The sequence below is a fragment of the Meles meles genome, chromosome 2 (genome assembly GCF_922984935.1).
Source record: "Meles meles chromosome 2, mMelMel3.1 paternal haplotype, whole genome shotgun sequence".
In the NCBI taxonomy this organism is placed as follows: domain Eukaryota; kingdom Metazoa; phylum Chordata; class Mammalia; order Carnivora; family Mustelidae; genus Meles; species Meles meles.
Genome location: NC_060067.1, coordinates 56,000,438 through 56,021,409, shown reverse-complemented (window position 1 = coordinate 56,021,409; position 20,972 = coordinate 56,000,438). Strand labels below are relative to the sequence as shown.

Sequence of the window (20,972 nt, the reverse complement as noted above, 5' to 3'; positions counted from 1 at the left end):
GATGAATGCTTCATTTGTTAGATGTGTAGGAACTATATTGTAATACCATTTTCAGTTTATAAAACTTTTTTCTCTTGATTTTCTAGGCCTTATCAGTTCATGACAATCTGGCTATAAAAATTTGCAATGAGATCTTAACATGTCCATGTTCACCAGAAATTCGGGTCTATACAAAAGCCTTGGGTTCTTTAGAACTCAGTAGCAATCTTGCTCAAGATCTTTTGGTTTTGTTGAATGAAATTCTGGAGGTAAAGTAGTTTCTAATTACTCTGTGTGTAAATTATTGTGTACAAATTTTTTATTAAAGTAGAATTTATGTGGTTGTATTAAATACATTATGTGGTTGTACTAAATTATACATATGTTGGCAAATTGTGTCTGCTCATTTGAAGTAAATATTTCTTTGTAAATTTGATAGGATTTTTTAAATGTTTTTAAACATCTTGATACCCATATATAGCTTTTTTGAAAAAAGTTTAGGAAATGCATTAAAAACCATTAATTAAGTTTTTTGTTACAGCAAGTAAAAGATAGGACATGTCTGAGAGCTCTGGAGAAAATCAAGATTCAGTTAGAAAAAGGAAATAAAGAATATGATGGCCAAGTGGTAGCGGCACAGGATGCCAACACGACTATGACTGCTTTTCAAATTGAAGATGGTAATATTAACCTGAGTATTTGTAAGATTCTGTCCTTTTCATCTCTAGAGCCACTTTTTTTCTCCTCTAACATGTGGTTGGATTTCAGAAATGAAGGAAAAATGTTTCTAATTAATTCCTTTAGGAAGTAGTGCTCGCTTCGGCAGCACATATACTAATTCCTTTAGGAAGTACATAACTGATAAGTGTTTATTCTACTTCCGTAGTTTTTTTCTTTTTTTAATGTGTATGTTTTTCACCATATGACCATGCATACTGTCTTAGGTTTCCTTTGCTTTCCAATATTCACATTTTTTGGAACGCTGATTTATGATCATTTTCAGTAGTTGCTAATGGTACTGGTTTGTCATATCTGTTTTATGAAAAATTGACTTGGAAAGACCATTTAAAATATTTAATGAAGAATTGTATTATTTCCTTTAATAGAAAAAAGTAAAGAAGCATATAAAACTCCTCTCAGGGATGTAAAAGCAACCCGAGCATCAAAATCCACTCAGCAAAAGACTAACAGAGGTAGCGTATGGATCTTTATAATAAAACTTTAGTTCCGTTTTCCAATGAAATATTCACTTTGCAAGTTTCCTTGATAAAGATTTTAAATGTGTCAGGTATCCTTTATTTTCAGTTCTTTCAGCTGATATTAGGTTTTGCATTGGATCTCAGATTCTAATACCAGTGTTGCTCCAAGTGCTTTTGATTGAAAGAGATATGATGCAATGTATCATATTAAGATTCTTTTATCAGAAGATCAATGATGATTTTATATTATCAGTTATTATATTCTGTCCTTTATATGATTAAGCACTTTTGAAAACCTTTTATCTCTGTAGTACTTATCCGGGCTTCTGTTTTCCTTTTTCCCATTTTATTTTATAATTTCTCAACATCATTTCTTTCCCAAGGGGTATCCAACAATAAGGGATTTGTTGGAATAAAGTAAATGTTGACTATTAGGGAATCACTTGGAAAAAAAATCTGAAATTCAACAACTTTTTATTGTTTTATTATTATTACAAAAGCAGTTCATGCTTATTACAGAAGAATCAGAAAATACATGCAAGCAAACTAATATAAAGAACGCAAATCATCCCACCCACAAGCCAACCATTATTTTAATTCTTAAAAAACAATTTTGAGGCCCTTTCCTATGCAGATTTAATTTTTTCTGAATGGAATCTTGCCATAATATTTTTGTAGCCAATCACTTATTTACATGCTTATTGTTGGGTATTGTTCCAAATTAGTCCCATATTGTTGGATGTTTTTTTGGGGCTAGCTGCATCATAAGCAATTATGTAAGGTTTTGGAGAAAAAGAGTCAGTTTCACTTGAATAATAAATACAGTATATAAATTTCAACCCAATGTTCATATGGAGAAATTTGATCCGATTCTTATACATAAATGAGGAGCATCATGGTTTGCTAATCTTTGTCTTCTTAACTTTGGAAGTTTCTATCAAGTAGAATTTTTGCAATCTTCAGCATTTTGTTAAAAAGTCTAGTTTTTATACTGAAAAATGTTTTATAACACATTTGAATTGGCCATATATACGATGGAATATTTTATAAGAAGCCATTACCTTACATTAAAGTTCTCTCTCTCCCAGACCTGCTGATGGGCTTACCCTACTTTTCTCCCCTTAATTTTCATTAGTTTCTCTGTAGGTTATGTGCTATGGCCATAATAGAAGTGCTTCTCTTTACATAGCATCTTTTTCATATTCTCCTTTCTCCCATACATATTTAACTAAAATTTGCCTCCCTATAATTTGATTTCCATATTTTCCTTTGCCTATTATCCAAGCTTATAAAAGAAATTAATAAGTGGCTGGAAACTAGGAAGAAATGTGTTGCAGAGGGAAAATGAAGGATTTTGGTAGCCCAGAAAATAGAAACACTAAGCAGCTGAGAATAAATTTTGATAATGAATTTTATACTGTCTTGAAGGACGGAGAAAAGCAACAGCTTCAGCTAGGATGAACAGGAGGCGTCAGACTGTGGAAGTTGACTCTGAAAGGTATGCCATATACATCTAGAAATTTTTTTTTTTTTTTCTAGGAGTAGAAAAAGTGTGGTTTGCTTCCACTGTGAAAGAGAGAATCTCAATATGTAACAAGATACTCAGTGATAACTGTAAATAGCAAGGTCTTGGATATATATATATATATTGTCTAGAATTCTATTATCAAGAGCATTTCACCTCCTATGGCTTATATGCTTTTCTTACTGTGACCGCCCTTAGTCCTAGGTGATCATCTTCAATATGTTCTTTCAGTTTATATTTGCATGTATGCTTCTAAGATTGTGTGTAGGACTCCTTCGATCTTGAATTAGCAAACTCTGAGGCTTTAGATTTGGGTTCTTGACATTTATAAGCAGGATTAATCTATCATGGTAAATTGTATATACTTGTGGCATAGTGTTTATTTTTAGATTCTACCAATTAAGCCACTGTTGTAAGCTGAAACTTTATAGTTGCCCGAGTTCATCTCTTGGTAAAATTGTAATGTGTATATTTTCAGTATATAACTTTAAGTTTTGATTAAAATGTTTTGAGGAAACTTGCTTTTTACAGAGTATTTTAGGAAGTTATTGCCTAAATTAAGAGAACTTAAAATGTTTTCTCACTTTGTGTTGTCCTCCAAAATTATTTGGGCAGTTCCTATTTAATCATTTCATTGCAAAATTTTATTGTTTTTCCTTGTAATACCAGGTTCCATATAGAAATAAAAAGCAATTAGCTAGGTTTTTTATGATCCATCTGGCCAGACAGCCATTTAGTCTTTTTTTGGTTTTAGTTTTAAACTTAGTAAAATCAGGATATCAATTACACACTGATAAAATGACAGAAACAGAGTTTTATTGATAAATAAACTTGTTTTAAAGCTTGTATTTAAATTGGTGTATTTTCAACATTTAGTGATCCTGAAATTCCAGAGCCAGAATCAGAAATGAAGATGAGATTGCCAAGACGAGCCAAAACAGCAGCACTAGAAAAAAGTAAACTTAACCTTGCACAGTTTCTCAATGAAGATATAAATTAGAAGAGATGATGGAGGTGAAGTCCTTTTAACCATGTCCTTTAAAATTATGTTCAGTTCTCTGCTTTAATAAAGTTACACTTGTATCAAAATTAGAAAATGCCTGATGTTTTGTAGGATTTTGTGCTCTGTGACTCCACATTACTTTGGCCTGTACTGAAACATTAGGATAGCGCCTGTCCGAGTGCTTCCTAGAAGCCTGCAGCGGTCCCCTGGGTGTAACCAGCTAGGTCTAAGGAGGGCCTAGGAACCAGCTTCATAAATCGGCTTCTCAGGTGATGCGTATGAACTCTCACACTTAGTATCATGGTGTTCTGGACAGCTTCTCCGTGTAACTAGCTAGTAGCTTGCATTTGAGAAGCTTATGATTTAGATAGGGCACATCCAACATAGATGAAAACACTTTAGAACATTTAAAAAGGGACATCTCAAGGGCAAATGAAGACCACAAACTAGCTACGAAAGAGCTTACCTTTGGGGAGGAGGACTGCTACAGTGAATCCAAAGTTCCCAGCATCTAAGTTGAACAGTTGTTTTGATAATTTTGTGATTCTTACACTAAAAACATTTTGGTAATGCTACCCGAATGGATAATTTCTCTTCTTATAATATTTGCATATGAGAGTCCTAGTTTGCTTATGTTTCTGTGGTGTTTCTTGGGTTAGATGTTCATATATACATGTATTTTTTTTTTAATTTTTTTTTAAAAGTAATCTTTACACCCAACATGGGCTCGAACATATGCCCCCAAATCAAGAGTCACACGCTCTCTACTGACTGAGCCAGCTAGGCACCCCCACTTACACATATTAATTATGGAGTTGCTTTCTACATTTTTGGCATAACAAAATAAATATTGTGGATAATAAAAGAATTCTAGTGGGAAAAACATGACAGGAAGTCTTTTATATACTAGTTTATGAGCACTGTTCCTTCACTGTCAATTTCATTTTTCTTCCCAAATTGGCACTTGGCTCTTATGGAACCGAGTATGAACTCAGCCCTCTTTCCGTCTGCAACACCCAGTAAAACACGTTTTCTTATCCCTCTGATTACTTTTTATTATCCAGAATAGAAATGCCCTAACATTGGATCTGTTTTAATAATAATTGTGCTTTTTAAGATTTAGGCCATTTATTTAAGATAATGTTCTAAGATAGAGCTAAATTAAGATCATTGTGCTTTTTAGAACCAAATTGCTATATTACATACATATATGTGCTTTATAAAACTCAGAAATATAAAAGGAGCCTGAAAGTTACAAAGTAAGAATGCTTATTAAGCAAAAGGAAAAGGCAGATATGGTGGTGGTATAAAACAATAAAAAAAAAAAGATGATTGTTTTTCATTCTGTTGGCTCTGTGTCTTCCTGTGCTTCAAATTCCATATGTAAGTCTTATTTTCTTAAATCCCTGTCACTTTAAAAATAATTTTGGGGGGTGAGGGATAGGGAGAAATAGGACTTAAAGTTTACACAGAATGTGCTATAAGGAAAAGTGTTTAGAAACACCATAGACTAAATCCCATTTATCCCACAGTCAGGCTATCCAAAGGGAAGGAGCCATGTTCTTATATACCTCCATGGATCACCATACCAAAACTTTTTTTCTCTGGCATGGGAAAAATAAATTTAAGCACCAAACCTTTAGTATTCTTACTATTCAAGTTTTAGACACAATCACGTAGCCATTGCTGAAGCTATGCTTTTGCACTATTATCGGTAAAGGTAAGGAATATTATCATGATTTTCAAAGACATTTTACACGTAAGTGGCTAAAATACAATAAAATCAATAGATGTAAATCCATTTACCATTTTTCATTCAAAACTGGTAACTTACACCAAACAGTATTCTTGTCTGCATGAGGCACAGGTTTGCTGAAGAGTAAACATGCAATTGTGCCACTGATCTTACAGCCCACAGATTTTATATGTTTAAAAGTACAGAGAAAGAACTGATCAGCTCAAATTCTATGAATGAAAACATGCTACTTGATGATAAACTATGATCCATTTTTCTATACATATATAACTTTGAAAGAGATATACTTCTAAGAGATACCTTTGCCTTTTACCAGTTCGCTTCGAGGTAGTTGGTATCCACCTATTATACAACTGTTCATGGTCAGGTCATCACAAATCTTTACAGTACTAGCCTTCTAAATCACATAATGCAGTATATATTAAAACTTTGTGCACAGAAATAAAACCGGGACAATTATGTATTTAAACTTAGGGCATAAAAAATTCAAAAAATACCATTAAAAAGAGAAACATCAAAATCCATTTGTACTGTAAAATTCCACAATGGTCTGGTGTAAAACATGAAAAAAATACAAAGATATTATAATCAAAATGATTAATGCTAATGAATTGATATAAAGACATCACAGGACTAGAAATATTTCAAGATCAAATGATAAATGCAGAAAGAATACTGATGTACAAAATAAGGATAGTGCAAGGAGGACCGCAATCTATTTCTCTTCACTTTTGAGATTTTGGTTATGAACTGTACAGCTCGCTAGAGATGCTGCTGTCAAATTCAGATTCCATTCAATGGGACGATTAAGGCACATCTTAATGGGGCTCAAAGGGCAACTTGCTGTATTCCCATCGGACAAATTCAATTTCTCATCAGTTTTCATTTGTAGCATGCTGGAAAAAAAGTGTAAAGCCATTTCAGTTTTACTTTAACTTCAAAGAAATTATCAACCTTGTAAAAGAAAATTCAGTCATTTTTATTGTTTGGACCTCTAACCAGAGTAGATTGGGCATTTTATTACCCTGAAAGTACAAGAGTTTTTTTCTGTTTCTCAGCTCCAGCCTCCTTACTGAACTAAATACATTACACATAGCCAGGTACTTAAGATGTCACCCAGATAGCAACGGACAAAAAACAAGTATACTAAAAAAAAATTAGTATACTCAGGACATTTAACCTACTGAACTTGGCAGGATTCAAACCTTTTCATTTGTCCTTTAACTCACCAGGATCAGAGCCACTTTAAGACAAGAAGGAATTAAGCTTTGTTTGAAAGTCTACCATGGGGGCGCCTGGGTGGCTCAGTGGGTTAAGCCGCTGCCTTCGGCTCAGGTCATGATCTCAGGGTCCTGGGATCGAGTCCCGCATTGGGCTCTCTGCTCAGCAGGGAGCCTGCTTCCCTCTCTCTCTCTCTCTCTCTGCCTGCCTCTCTATCTACTTGTGATCTCTCTCTGTCAAATAAATAAATAAATCTTAAAAAAAAAAAAAAAGTCTACCATGTTCTAGGCACATTCATTTGTATTATCTCACTTAAATTTCTTAACAACCAAGCAAAGTTGGTATACTTATCCTCATGATGAATAATAAAAGTGAATCTCAGACTCAAGGAAAAATATGTCTGAAGTTATACAGTCACCCAACAAATCAGAATATGGTCCTTCCTCTTTCCCTTATGCTTGTCTACTAGCTCTCTGATGGGAGTCTTTAGGAACAGAAATAAGAATCCAAAGGGTAGCTAGTCCACATGTAATGGACATGTAGTCCCGAATCCTAATATTTATGATAGCCCATTCACATTTTCAGATATGAATCCTTATGTTTATAAACTAATAGCTTGCTATATGGTAGCTCATTTGATGCTTAACTGATTAGTTTGGTTGGACTACATCATTCCTAACCTATCTCCAACCACAGGTCTAGGATTCTTTCTATTAGTGAAGAAGAAACAACTGTGTAGTATTTAAGTAACTTGTTACAAGTGGCAGCCACCTCCAGACCTCAGTAGCATTTTCCTGATCTTTCCTTGCAACCTCAAAAACAGGCTCATGTGCCATTCAATAAACCAGAGAGATTTAACCTATTATGGCATATATCAATGGCTGTCATGTTGCCATGATATACCAGGTTAACTATGAGAAACTCTAAGGCAAGCTGTAAGAATACAAATAAATTTATTAAGATAGCTTATCAAATATTAATGCCAAAAGAAGATGATGGTGTGAAGCAACAAATAGTGATAAAAACAATTTTTGCTAAAAAAAAAACTGAGACACCCCAATTTTTGCTGTTTGACAAAGGTATATTCATCAGAATAACACTTTAATAACTACATTGTTCTTTTTAAGATCTTTAAAAAATTAAAGTTGCTTTTCTAGAGTTTTCTCCAAATTTGGGTAAACAAACTCCAGGAGAGCACAGAACTATACACATGCATGGGAAGAAAATTCCAGTTTTAAAATAACTGTTAGTACCAATACACAGATTGACATACTTAATTCATAAATACACACTTAAAAGTTGTTGGTATGCAAAGTTTGGGTCTACTGATCTATGAAATACTAAGAGTAAAAGAATATAGCTATCTTCAAGTGCTAGGAACAGAGGCATTAGAATGACAGAGCTAGAAGCGACTTTTCTAGACACCACCTAACCACCCCTTTTTTAAGATGGGGAAACGAGGGTATAGGAAAGTAGAAAAATAAACCTCTCTTTTTCAGAGTGTTCTAACCAGATGTATGTGGACTAATATAAGAATCTGGATCTCTTAGTAATCTAGTAATAACCAAAGCACTTTTCAATTCCATTTTCTGTACCAAATTAACACTTGAGTATCCACTAGGAATCACCTCAGAGGTACAAAGATGAGGAAGTGTACACTGGAATCTGGAAGAATTTTTAACAAATAATCCTTTATATTTAGAAGTTTAAAAATTGACTAGTTAGGTTTAATTTCAGGAATTTGTGGTACAATCATACACATTTGTACCAAGTGAAAGATTAATAAATATTCCTCAACTTTTTTTTGATGTAATCTCTCCACACAATATGGGGCTCAAACTCATCACAAGATGAAGAGTTCCATCCTCTACTGACAAAGCTAGCCAGGTGCCCCTTCAAAGTTTTTTGATGTACTTTTTAAACTTTTTGTGTGTTTTAAAAATGAAAGTTGAATATTCTTGTATGTTGTATGTTGATATCTAGGAGTAGGATAAACTGAGTCACAGGGTGCTTTTAAAATTTTGATAGATATTACCAAAATATCCTTCATAGACTATGTACCATTTAACACTCTTGCCAACAATGTATGAACATGTCTGTCTTTCCTCATTTACTTACCAATGATGTATAATAAAACTTAAAGATCTTTGGGAAAAGTGATAGGTTAAAAAATGTTATGTCATTGTTTGATTTGCATTTCTCTTATGAGGACTGTTCAACTTATTTTCATACTGATATGTAGTTAAGCTTGGTCCTCTGTTCTATGTGATTTACAATATCACTCCCCTCCCTACATGGCCGAGTTCATTATTCTTAATATCTGCTTATGGTGATTTTGTCATGAATCCATTCTAAATTTTAGATCATCAAATTTATCAGTCTTTTGTTCCATGGCTTCTTTGCCTTAGATATGATTAGAGAGTTGAAGCAGCACATTTAAACCATCAGATCAAGTGGATTTAGATATCCATACCAAAGATTCTACTGAAAGCTCAATGACAGTGTATAAAGAACTGGGGAAAGGAACATAAAGACTTGGGTCCTAGTCCCGAGAATATCATTCATTAGCCTTATGACCTCGGACAAGTAAATGTAGCCTCTTTCATTCTCATTTTCTCATCTTTAAAAAAAAGAAGTTGAGGGGTGTCTGGGGGGCTCAGTGAGTTAAGCATCTGACTCTTGATTTTGGCTCAGGTCATGATCTCAGGGTCATAAGACTGAGCCCCGCATTGGATTCTGTGCTAGGCATGGAGCCTGTTTGAGGTTCTCTCTCTCTCTCAAAAAAATGAAATATCATCCTCTTTACCGTTATATTTCTAAATGATCTCATGAGAGCCACTTAACAGGAGTTAAAAACCATATGGAGCTATAGACAAATGCAAAGGTTTAATTTAACACTATGTCTTATGGTGAATGCGGGACAAAACTAGAAGAGAGGTACTTACCTTAAGCCCTCTTCTATCAAACTAGCCAAACTACTAAACCGATGGTAGTTGAGGAGTGAATGAGGACAAGGAAGGGGCACCTGAAATGATCATCTAGACATATAAGTCTGTTTTCAGTACTTCTGTAATTTCATCCACCCTAAGGTAGAACCTCTCTCCAGCATGTGAATGGAGGTTTACAAGAATATGTGCATTTGGGAAGCACAAAACATGAAAATCTTTTGTGGGTCATGGAAATCCAAATAGTTATACTGTATGATTTAAATTAATGATTACTGGGGTGCCTGGGTAGCTCAGACAGTTACGTGGCCAACTCTTGATTTTGGCTTAGGTCGTGATCTCGGGGTCTTGAGATCAAGCCCCAACCCCCATCAGGCTCAGTGCTTGGTACCGAGTCTGCCTAAGATTCTCTCTCTCCCTCTCTGCAGCTCACATGTGAGCTAATACATAAAATCTTTAAAAAATATTTTAAAAAATGATTACTGATAATGCTAACAAAAATTTTTTAATATATCTAGCTGTAATAATTCACATTTGTTTTACTTATTACTAGAGATATGGGATAGTTCGTTTCTGTTATACAGACAATAAACTTTAATGTAAGCCAGCCAAATCACAGGAAAAAAATTTTAGCGTGAGCAAGATAGGTCTGAAAATATCATTTCTAGAGCAGTTGCTACATGCCAGGCACTACGCTAAAAACCTGACAATATTGCATTCAATTCCAAAAACTACCACTGAGGCTCAAAGAAGTAAAATGATGCATTCAGGTTCATTCAACTAATAAGTGCAAGCTTAGAGTCTAAGATCTATTACCCTATCCTGCATACTAGTTCTTGGGTTGTAATTCTGTCATGATTCTCCTTTTGTTAATACCCATTTTTCTATTTCTTCAGAATATTTAACATATGATAAGTGTCTGGTCTACAGATTTCAGAAAGACATTCTGAAAGGCTACAGTCATAACTGTATCAAGGAAGTTATATATGTAGAGCATGAAGTTTCCTCATATTTAACTTAATAAGTAGTAGTCAGTCATATCTTTCAATTTCTCAAGATAAAGAAAGTTATGTTAGGCACAGACATGTTTTTGAGAGCTACCATAGCATATATATATATATATTTTTTTTTTTTAATTTTTTTTTTTTTAGATTTATTTTAGAGAGAGCGAGCGGTGGGGAGGGCTGGAGGGAGAGGGAGGGGTAGATAGAATCTCAAGCGGACTCCCCACTGATCATGGAGCCCCAAGCAAGGGCTCAATCCCACGATCCTGAGATCATGACCTGAGCTGAAATCAAGAGTTGGATGCTCAACCGACTGAGCCACGCAGCGCCCCTACCATAAGAGTAGTATTTAGGTTAAAGGTTTTAAGAAACATAAGTTTATCTTTTCAAAGGAAGAAAAGTTGGATGTGTGGATAAAATGAAATCTGGTATAGGATTTAGAATGTGAATAGTTACTATAAAGTACTCGAAACTAATGAATTTGAACTAATCTATTTAACTCAAACTCTGAATGACTGGTTTATTTCCTCTGGCAATGGTGTCATCTTATGTTGTGAAAATTTACTGAATAGCTATTATAACTATACCCTTGAGCTTGATTCTCCACAAATCTATCCAAATACCACAAGGGTTGTTAAATGTGTAAACTAGATCAAAGAACATTTATGAAGGCAACAAGTATATTCTCATGGTTCTGATATAGTGAGAAGTTATAAAAATGAAATTCTTGTTCCACTGGACTCTAAACTGGCTGATTCCAGGGTTCACAGGGGCCAATATCAAGGACTTTGCCGCCCATCAAAGTGTTTCAGTTTTGTGAGGAGCTGGCATGTGTCCATCAGCCAGGTCTGCTGGTTACTGAAGGTAATATTCTTCCCTCAAACCCTTAACCAATACCTACCTACCTAATATATTTAGAATATAAAATACTGTGATGGTGTCTGTCTTCAAGGGTTTTGCAGCTTGTAAGGAGGCAGAAAGGAAAGTTTTTATAAATTACCAAAATAAATATTTATTTTATTTTGAATAGATACAGAAGAGGTAAGACTAAGGAATTACAGAGAAGGGAAATTAATCCCAGCAGTTGGGAAGCTGGGGAAAAAATATTGAAATAGGACTAAAGTAAATCATTTACTAAAGGATTTTAGTAAATTGGGACAGAGGGAAGCTTCGTAGAACCTTAGATTAAATCACTCACCTGCTAAGTGTACATTCCTTAATCTCTGACCTTCAATTTAACTGGAACATGAAGATAATGAGAATATCCAATCTCTAACCTTAATCTCTAACTTTCAATTTAACTGAAAAATGAAGATAATGAGAATATCCATCTCTTAAGGGCAATGTGATTATTACATGAGTTTATGTAAACAAAGCAGTTGGTATAGAGAATACATGTAAAATGCCTGGCTGGACACTGGGCTCAATAAATGTTAATATTAGTACTACTAACAAAAAGTCAAAGGTACATATGTGGGGATAAAGGATGACAGATATGTGTACACTTTGTTTTTGCAATAGTACAACCATTTAATTTTAAATCTTTGGGCTTCAAGGGCAGGCAGGTTCAAATGAAAGAGCCATAGGGATATAGCCAGTTAAACATGTTTTACCAGGAGAACATGAAGTCTAACATAAATCTTTTCTCTTGCTGGCAAACCCTGTAAGAGTTAGGTTGTACAGGTTTTTTGGTTTTTGTTTTGAAACAATGTATCTCAAGAGAAAAATCTCTCTTTGGTAAGATACTGGTGACTTTAGGAGCCCTGGCAGATTAAGTGGTAGATTTTATTTATTTTATTTATTTATTTATTTTTTTAGAGAGAGAGAGAGAGAGAGATTACAAGTAGGCAGAGCAGCAGCCAGCGAGGGGAGGAAGCAGACTCCCTGCCAAGCAGAGAGCCCGATACGGGGCTCGATCCCAGAGACCCTGAGATCATGACCTGAGCTGAAGGCAGAGGCTTAACCCACTGAGCCACCCAGGCGCTCCTAAGTGGTAGATTTTAAATCAGACATTTTTTCTGACTTGCTTTTGATCATTTGATGTGGTTATTTGAAGGAACAGAAGAACCCGGTGGTTAAGAGTAAGACTTTGAAGTCTCGTATTCTTGGATTAGAATCTCAGATTTGTAGATTACTCCAAACGATTTTAGGAGAACTACTTTTTTAATATAAAGATAGCATAGTATGTGCTTAACTCTTAAGTGCTATCATGATTATTAGAGCAAAACATAATTGGAGATTCACAAGAAAACATCTAGAAGAAAAAGACTAGCTTCCCCTAAGAAGTAGGATATCTACCTGAATTTCTAGTTGAATGGAATGAAGGAAATTAGAGTCTGATTAAAGGCACAAAACCAATTCTCTTCAGATATCAATGAACACAGTTTGTACCACTATGTAATTTAGAAGTGATTGTTGGCCATGTAGGGACAAAAAGAATTTACCTGAATTTCTTAATTAACTTGTATATTAAATTAGTATAACACAACTGTGCCTAAAGCAGTATCTTAAATATAATAGGTATTCAGATATTCAATAAACACAAATGTGACTCACATACATTTATAAAAATAAAATAGGAAATTTTAGTACTAAATTAATTAAAAGCACTTAGCAAGTTGTTGATCTAAAATAGTGTCAACCAACTGACTGTGAAAGACCATAGAACCCAACACAACTTAGAATGATTTTGGATCCTGTTCCCATCTGCCTTCTGAGGAACTTAACAATGATCATAATCAATGATCCCTTTTTTTTTTTAAATATGCCATCTGTGGAAGATTAATTGGATTCACAGTCCAAATTCTTCATCCCTCCCTATATCTATCTCCTTCCCTATTATTTTGCAATGTCCTCGCATTCTGGCCTCACCTATGTGACTTGCTTTGGCCAACAGGATATAAGTATGAACTGCAAACTGGTGGAGGCCAGTGTAAGCTGAAGCTTGAGAAACTACTTGGGCATTTATGTCCCCTCATATACCTCTGCTTTTGCCATGAGAACAATGCCTGGGCTGGCCTGCTGGATGGATGTGAAATGTGGAGTGAGGCTAAGCTGTCCCACCTGATAGCCAGCTAATACAAGGCATGTGAGGGAACCCAACCAAAGTCAAAAGAACCTCTTAGCCTTATTTGCCAGTCAGAGATACATGAATGAAACAAGTGCTTATTTACTTAAGGGAGTAAGTTTTGGAGTGGTCTGTAATGTAGCACTGTTGTGACAACAGATAAATACTAGAACATGTCTTCTCCTCACCATGATGTTTAAACAAGTGCAAGGTCTCTCATGCCTTAAACAAAACTTCACTCAATCTTTTATTTTCCTCAAAATAACATTTTTAGAGCTAGATTACTTTAATGAGTTATCACCATTTTCTTATCTCTTAACCTACTCCAAATCTGGTTTCCAGGTCTTTCACTCCACGAAAACAGCACTTACTAAAGTCACCAATGAATTGATAAGTATAATGAATGATATTTAATTTTCAATTTTTTTGCCTTCCTAAGAACATTAAACACTATTGGTCATTTCCTTTGCTACAGACCGAACTGTGTACCTCTCTGTTTCATTATGTCGAATTCCTAACCCTCTATTGCCAAGAGATAGAGGGCCTTTAGGAGGTAATGAAGGTAAAATAAGATTACAGGGTAGAGCTGTAATCTGATGGTCGTCTTGTCCTCATAAGAAGAGAAGAAGTCACCAGAGAGTGGGAGGGTAGCCATTTGCAAACCAGCAATAGAAACCTCACCAGAAACTGAACCCTCCAGACCTGGATCTTGGACTTTCCACCCACCAGGACTGTGAGAAAACAAATCTCTGTCATTTAGTCATGCAGTCATCAGTGTTTTTTGATGGCAGCCTGAGAAGAGTAAACCTTTTTCTTGAATCTCATGTTTTTTCGCTTTTCAGACAAAACACTCTACTGGCTTTCTTCTTCTTCTTCTTCCCTTTACTGCAAGTCATCCTCCTCTTGGATGGCTTGGAATTTCTCAAGGCTAAGTCCCAGACTTCCTTTTCTTCTTCTATAATCTTTCTTTGGGTGCTCAGTTTCAGTTATCAATGATATCTCAGATATCTCAAATCCTCCCACTGCTCACACATTACTTCTTCAGAAAGGATTTCCCTGAGTACTCAACCTAAAGTAACTACCAATAGAAACTCTTTAGATCATCTAATTTCATTGATACGGAACTTACAATTGCTTATATTTTTCCACGCTCCCATTAAAATACAAGCTTGATGAGAGTACAACATATTGGTCTTGTTCAACATATTATTTCCAGCACCCTGCATATAGAAACTGGATAAATATCTGTCAAAAGAGTAAATCTAGAACTTCTCCTTTTGGCCATGAAGTAACAGGAACCAGATTTACCCACTCACTTTAAACAACTTAAAAAATAGACAAAAATATATGCAATATATATAGTAGACTCCACATCCACTTGGACCCCAGTGTGGGGCTTGAACTCACGACCCTAAGGTCAAGACCTGAGCTGAAATCATAGAGTCAGATGCTTAACCAACGGAGCCACCCATTTGCCCCTGAAATATTTTTAAGACAATGGATAAAAGAAAGTACAGGGTGATAGTGATCCCTGAAAGAAGGAAACAAAAGAAGGAAGTCATAAAAATTGCTCTGGCTTATTGCCTGAATAGTTTCCAGGCTGCAGTATAGAAAAAGAGACCCAAAGGAGCTTGGAAATCTTCCTGAGATGAGAGGACAGTTTGTTGGTGAGGAAGACCAAAGCAGCTAGAATCTGTGGGGCAGAGCACAGGAGACACAGTTGCATAGATAGAGAACTCTAGAGATCTGCATTGGTTTCCCTCAAATCTGTAGATAAATACTGATCAGTGCCTAAATATTTTCCAAAGCTGTGAAAAAGACCACTGAAAAGGATCAGGTGGAAAATTGCTAGAGGCCATATAGGACTGGATATGATTTGTGTGTGTTCCCACCAGTAAGAACGGAAAGACCCCCTAACACATATGACAGTAAATAATTATTGGTAGTGTCACACTACTGGGGTAAAATTAGACCTATGGCAAGATTTCTCATCCTCAGCAGCACTGACATTTGGGGCAAGTGATTCTTTATTGTGGGTAGCTGTCTTATAAGGCTCTGTAGAATGTTTAGCAGCATCTCTGGCCTCTACCCACTAAGTGTGACAATCCAAATGTCTCTATACATCATGAAATATCCTCTGTAGGACACTTCCAGTTGAGAACCACTGTCCTAGACTAAAGGCTGTTCCAACTCTGCCTACCAATGCCCAAAAACAAGATTTGAAAGAATAAAAAGTTTTCTCATTAAGTTATAGTGTCTCAGAACAGAGCCACAAAACATTGAAGGCACTGCAAAAACAAACAGAACAAAAAAACCTCAGCATACAAGGCAAAACTGACAATGTCTAGCATCCAATCCAAAATTACCAGGCATGCAAAAAACAGGAAAATATGTTCCAAAATGAGGAGAAAAAACAATCATCAGGAACTGATAAATAACACAGATTGTAAAATTAGCACACAAGGATGTTATTGCAGTTACTTTCAAGAAGCTGAGGAATGCATGAGCATGAGGAGAAGAAATATAGTAGATACAAAGAAGACTAAATTTATTTATTTTTAAAGATTTTATTTATTTGAGAGAGAGAGCACAAGCAGGGAGGAGAGGGAGAAGCGGGTTCCCTGCTGAGAAGGGAGACCAATGTGGGGCTTGATCCTAGGACTCTGGGCTCATGACCTGAGCTGAAGGCAGACGCTTAACCAGCTGAGCCACCCAGGTGCCCCAAAAGAATAAATCTAAGTCTCTGGAGATGAAAATATAATTTCTGAAATGAAAATATCCTGGCTGTTACTAACAGCAGATTAGGCAATACAAAGAAAATGTTATCAAACTTAAAAACATACAAATAGCATAATCCAAAACAGAAAAAAATGAACAGGTATCAGTGATCTATGTGGCAAAATAAATGTGATTGGAATCCCCAAAAGAGAGTAGAGACAAGAGAGCTAGAAACATATTTTAAGAAAATATAGCTAAAAGATTTCCAAATGTGATTAAAAACTAACCCCCTATATCCATGTAGTTCAAAAAACTCCAAATAGAAAAATTATGAAGGCAACAACGCCAAACCCATTTATAATCAAATTTATAATCAAATTGCTGATAACAAATGATAAAATCTTATAAGGAACTGAGAAAAAAAAAAAAAAAAGCCCAGTACATACAGAGCAGGCAATAGAAGAACAACAGCAGACTTATCTTCAGAAGCTAGAAGGCAGTGGAGCCAGAGCTTCAAAGTACTAAAAGAAACATATGGTCAAATCTGAATTTCATATCCAGCTAAAAGGAGTGAAATAAGAGTTCTTCAGACAAAAAGTCAGGGCTGAATGAATTAATAAACAGCAAACCCATACTACAAGGAATGCTAAAGGAAGTTATTCAGGCAGAAGTAAAACAATATCAGATAGAAGCCTGGACTTATATAAGAGTGAAAAGTACTAGAAATAGAAAATTCATGAGGAAAATACCTTTCCTATTTTATAAATCTTTTTGAACAAATGTGCAAAGGAAAAATAGTAACAACACATTGGGACAATTCTAACATTTACAGATGCAAAATGTATGACAATAACAATAGCACAAAGGCTTAGAGGGAGGAATGCAAATGTACTGTAAAGTTCTTAGACTACACATGAAGCTGTGTAACATTATTTGAAGGTAGTTTCTGGTAAGTTAATGATATGTAGGATAATCTTGACAGCAAGTACTTCTTAAAAAAACAATTAAAAGATTAAATAAAATAATAAAATACACTCAGCTTATCCAAAAGAAAGCAGGAAAAGAGAAAAAAAAAGGAGTAAATAATAGATGAGACAAATATAAATAGAAAGTTGGATGGCTATTATCAAAAAGATAAGAAATAACAAGTGTTGGTGAAGATATGAGAAAAGGCAAATCTTGTGTACTATTAGTGGGAATATAAATTGGTATACCCACTATAGAATATAGTATGGATATTCCTCAAAAAATTAGAAATAGAACTACTATATGTTCCAGCTATTCCAGTTCTGGCTATTTGTTAAAAAAGTGAAAATGGTAACTTGAAAAGATATATGCACCCTTGCCACATGTTCACTGTAGCATTATTTACAATAACCAAGATATGGAAACAACTTAAGTGTCTATCAATGGATGAATGGCTGAAGAGAATCTCTCTCTCTGACACAGACACACACACAGACACACACATCCAGCCATAAAAAGGAAATCTTGCCATTTGTAATAACATGAATGGACCTTGAGGGCCTTATGCTAAGTGAACTAAGAGAAAGACAAATACCAGATGATTTCACTTATATGTGGAATCTAAAAGTAACAAAAACCAACCAAGCTCACCAATACAGAAAGCAGAATGGTGGATGCTAGAGGTGGGGGCCAAATGAGTAAAGTGGCTCAATAATACAAACTTGTAGTTATAAAATAAAGAAGTCATGGGGTTGTGATGTACAGCACAGTAGCTGACTATAATTAAATAATACATATTACATATTTGAAGGTTGCTAAAAGAATAGATCAAAATGTTTTCATCACAAGAAAAAATTCTCACTATGGTGACAAATGTTAACTAGACTTATTGTGGTGATCATATCACAATACATACTAATACCAAATCTTATGTTGTACACCTGAAACTAAGATGTTATATGTCAGTTAGAGGGAGGAATGCAATATGTCAATTACACCTCAATTAAAAAAAAAAGTTGGCTCACTGAAACTCAACCACCTCAAGTCACATGAAATGAAAATGGTCTTAATATTTAAAGATTGGGTGAGAAAGCAAGTCTCAACTGTATGCTGCCTAAAAGACACTTACTTCAACAACAGAGACATATAGCTTAAGAATTAAAGTGTGGGAAAAGATATACCATGCTAAAACTAGTAAAAAGTAGGCTGGGATGACTATAGTATTATCAGACAAAAAAAAAAAAAACGATTTCAGATCAAAGAGTATTTCCAGAGATAAAGAGGTTCATTTCATATGATAAAGGAGTAAATTCACCAAAAGTACATAAAATTTCTAAATGTATATGAACCTAATCACAGAACTTCAAAATACATGAAACAAAACCTGATACAACTGAAAGGATAAATAGGAAAATCTAGAACCAAAGTTGCAGATTCCAAAACCTCTCTCTCAAGGATAAACAGAATAAGTAGACTGAAACTCAAGAAGGATGTAAAAGTTGAATAGCACTATCAACTTGCTTAACTGACACCCAACAGCAGCAGACTACACATTATTTTCAATAACACAGAGAACATTCATTAAAATAGATCTAGATGGACTCAAGCATTGAAAAAAACTCAATAAATTCAAAAGAACTAAAATCATACAAAGTATATTTTATAACCATAACAGAATTAAATTAGAAATCAGTAACAGTATCTGGAAAATGCTCAAAATTTGGAAACTGACCAACATATCTCTAAGTAATCCATGGGTTAAAAAAGAAATCACAAGGGAAATATGAAAATATTTCTAATTTAATGAGTGAAAACAGCAGAGCAAAATTTGTGGGATATAGTTTAAGTAGTGTTCAGAGGGAAATTTATAACATAATGGTCATATAGGTAAGGAATTAATCTTCTTTCCACTACAACCCTCTACACTCTATGCCAACAGTTCTCAAAGTGTGGTCCTTGGGTGAGCAACATAAACATAACTTGGGCCCCACTCTATAACCTACTGAAACAGAAAGTGCTTGGAGCCCAACCATCTCTTTTTAAATAAGCCCTCCTGGTGATTCTGATGCACAATGAAGTTTGAAAAGCATTGTTTTAAAACAGTACAGTTCTCATTTCGACCACCATAATGGTCTATGCCTTCACTCTTGGCCCCTACCATTCCTTTTCCACAAGGCAGTCAGAGAGATCCTTTAGGAAGGAGAATCTGATGATGTCATATATCTTTCTCATCCAATCTCTAAGAGTGTAGGAAGCCACTGAAGGTACATAAACATGGCTTATGGGAATCTACGTGGTCTATCTTTCATTTACTTCTTAGTCCTCACACCTGATACCATGCTCCTCCTTTCTTTTTTGAGTCAAGACACACCACTGTCTTATCTGCTGCAGTTTTTCCACAAGCAAGTCTTTCTTTCTAGAAGTCAGTTCTCCCCTCCCAGTTCTCTGCTACTTGGCCTAGGTAATTCCCACTCACTCTTCACAGCTCAGTTCAATGGCCATTTCCTTAGAGAAGTCTCCCATTTCTCTGACTTGATAAGATCTCTCTATAAGGAATTCTTATAATACCACCTACTAATTAAGAACTTGCAAGATTTGTGTAACTATTTACTCAATGACTGCCTCTCTTAATAAACCTGAACCATGAGGGCAGAACAATACCTGGTTTTGTCCCCCATCATATCTTGTAGTTCTAACATATTGCCTGGCACACAGGAGGTATTTTTTAAAGAATAAATTAATGGGGGGCGCCTGGGTGGCTCAGTGGGTTAAGCCTCTGCCTTCAGCTCAGGTCATGATCTCAGGGTCCTGGGATCGAGTCCAGCATCGGGCTCTCTGCTCAGCAGGGAGCCTGCTTCCTCCTTCTCTCTCGGCCTGCCTCTCTGTCTACTTGTGATCTCTGTCAAATAAATAAATAAAATCTTTAAAAAAAAAAAAAAAGAGAAGAAATTAATGGGGTCTATCTAGCTTTCTGTTTCTATGTACAGAAACAAAGTAGCAAACACATGAATTTCTAGGTTGCCTGGAATTGGAATGGGAGTGGGGTTGGAAAAACAAGCCAAGGTCTTATTAAAATTGAACAAAAAACAACCAAGAAAAAACCAGGCAGGATGAAATCATTCAGACACCTACTCAGTTTTTTTTTCTCTCCCGGTAATTAAACAAAAGGTGAATTCAATAGACTTAACATTATAATCACAGAATGCTCAGCTCTACTGCAAACTGTTCACTACCCAGGAAAAATGAGGGTGGGGGGGCATGGTAGTCAGGAGAGATGAACCAAGAATTCTAAATCCCTAAGAGAAGAAATTGAGAAGAAAAAAAAAGAGTAGAAAAAGAAAAGAGAATACTTGAGGAAGGAATGTTAGATGTAAAGCACTGAAATCAATCTTCCTAACAGGTGGTAGCCACTGGTGAAGGAAGAGAAGGGTGACCCTTGGACTTACCTCAGATAGACAAAGCAGGTCTGGAGGCTGCGGGGAGAGAATAAAGATTTACAAAACAGAATAAAACTGCCACTCATGGCTCCCCCAGCACCACTCAGCTGGATAAAGATTGGTCTTGTCCCACAGAGAGAAAACAAAACAAC

At 35.4% G+C, this 20,972-nt stretch overlaps 2 protein-coding genes across 12 annotated transcripts in view; one reads left to right on the top strand and one right to left on the bottom strand.

The window, feature by feature from the left end:
* Nucleotides 1–3,795, top strand: part of NCAPG (non-SMC condensin I complex subunit G) — a 57,215-nt gene extending 53,420 nt beyond the window's left edge. The window contains exons 17-21 of the mRNA XM_045998473.1: nucleotides 87–248; nucleotides 521–659; nucleotides 1,086–1,172; nucleotides 2,607–2,676; nucleotides 3,580–3,795. Coding sequence (XP_045854429.1) covers nucleotides 87–248; nucleotides 521–659; nucleotides 1,086–1,172; nucleotides 2,607–2,676; nucleotides 3,580–3,703 — 582 coding nt within the window. The 3' untranslated portion in view covers nucleotides 3,704–3,795. The remainder of the gene's footprint in view (nucleotides 1–86; nucleotides 249–520; nucleotides 660–1,085; nucleotides 1,173–2,606; nucleotides 2,677–3,579) is intronic.
* A 552-nt stretch (nucleotides 3,796–4,347) lies between these two features.
* Nucleotides 4,348–20,972, bottom strand: part of LCORL (ligand dependent nuclear receptor corepressor like) — a 161,227-nt gene continuing 144,602 nt past the window's right edge. For 5 of the 11 annotated variants that reach the window (XM_045998458.1, XM_045998463.1, XM_045998468.1 and 2 more), the window contains 2 exons: nucleotides 20,830–20,856; nucleotides 6,226–6,358 (listed from right to left, as the gene is read on the bottom strand). In XM_045998458.1, coding sequence (XP_045854414.1) covers nucleotides 20,831–20,856 — 26 coding nt within the window. In that variant the 3' untranslated portion in view covers nucleotides 6,226–6,358; nucleotide 20,830. Of the gene's footprint in view, nucleotides 6,359–20,829; nucleotides 20,857–20,972 lie in introns of all 11 variants that reach the window. The other 6 variants (XM_045998459.1, XM_045998469.1, XM_045998466.1 and 3 more) reach the window with 5 other exon arrangements.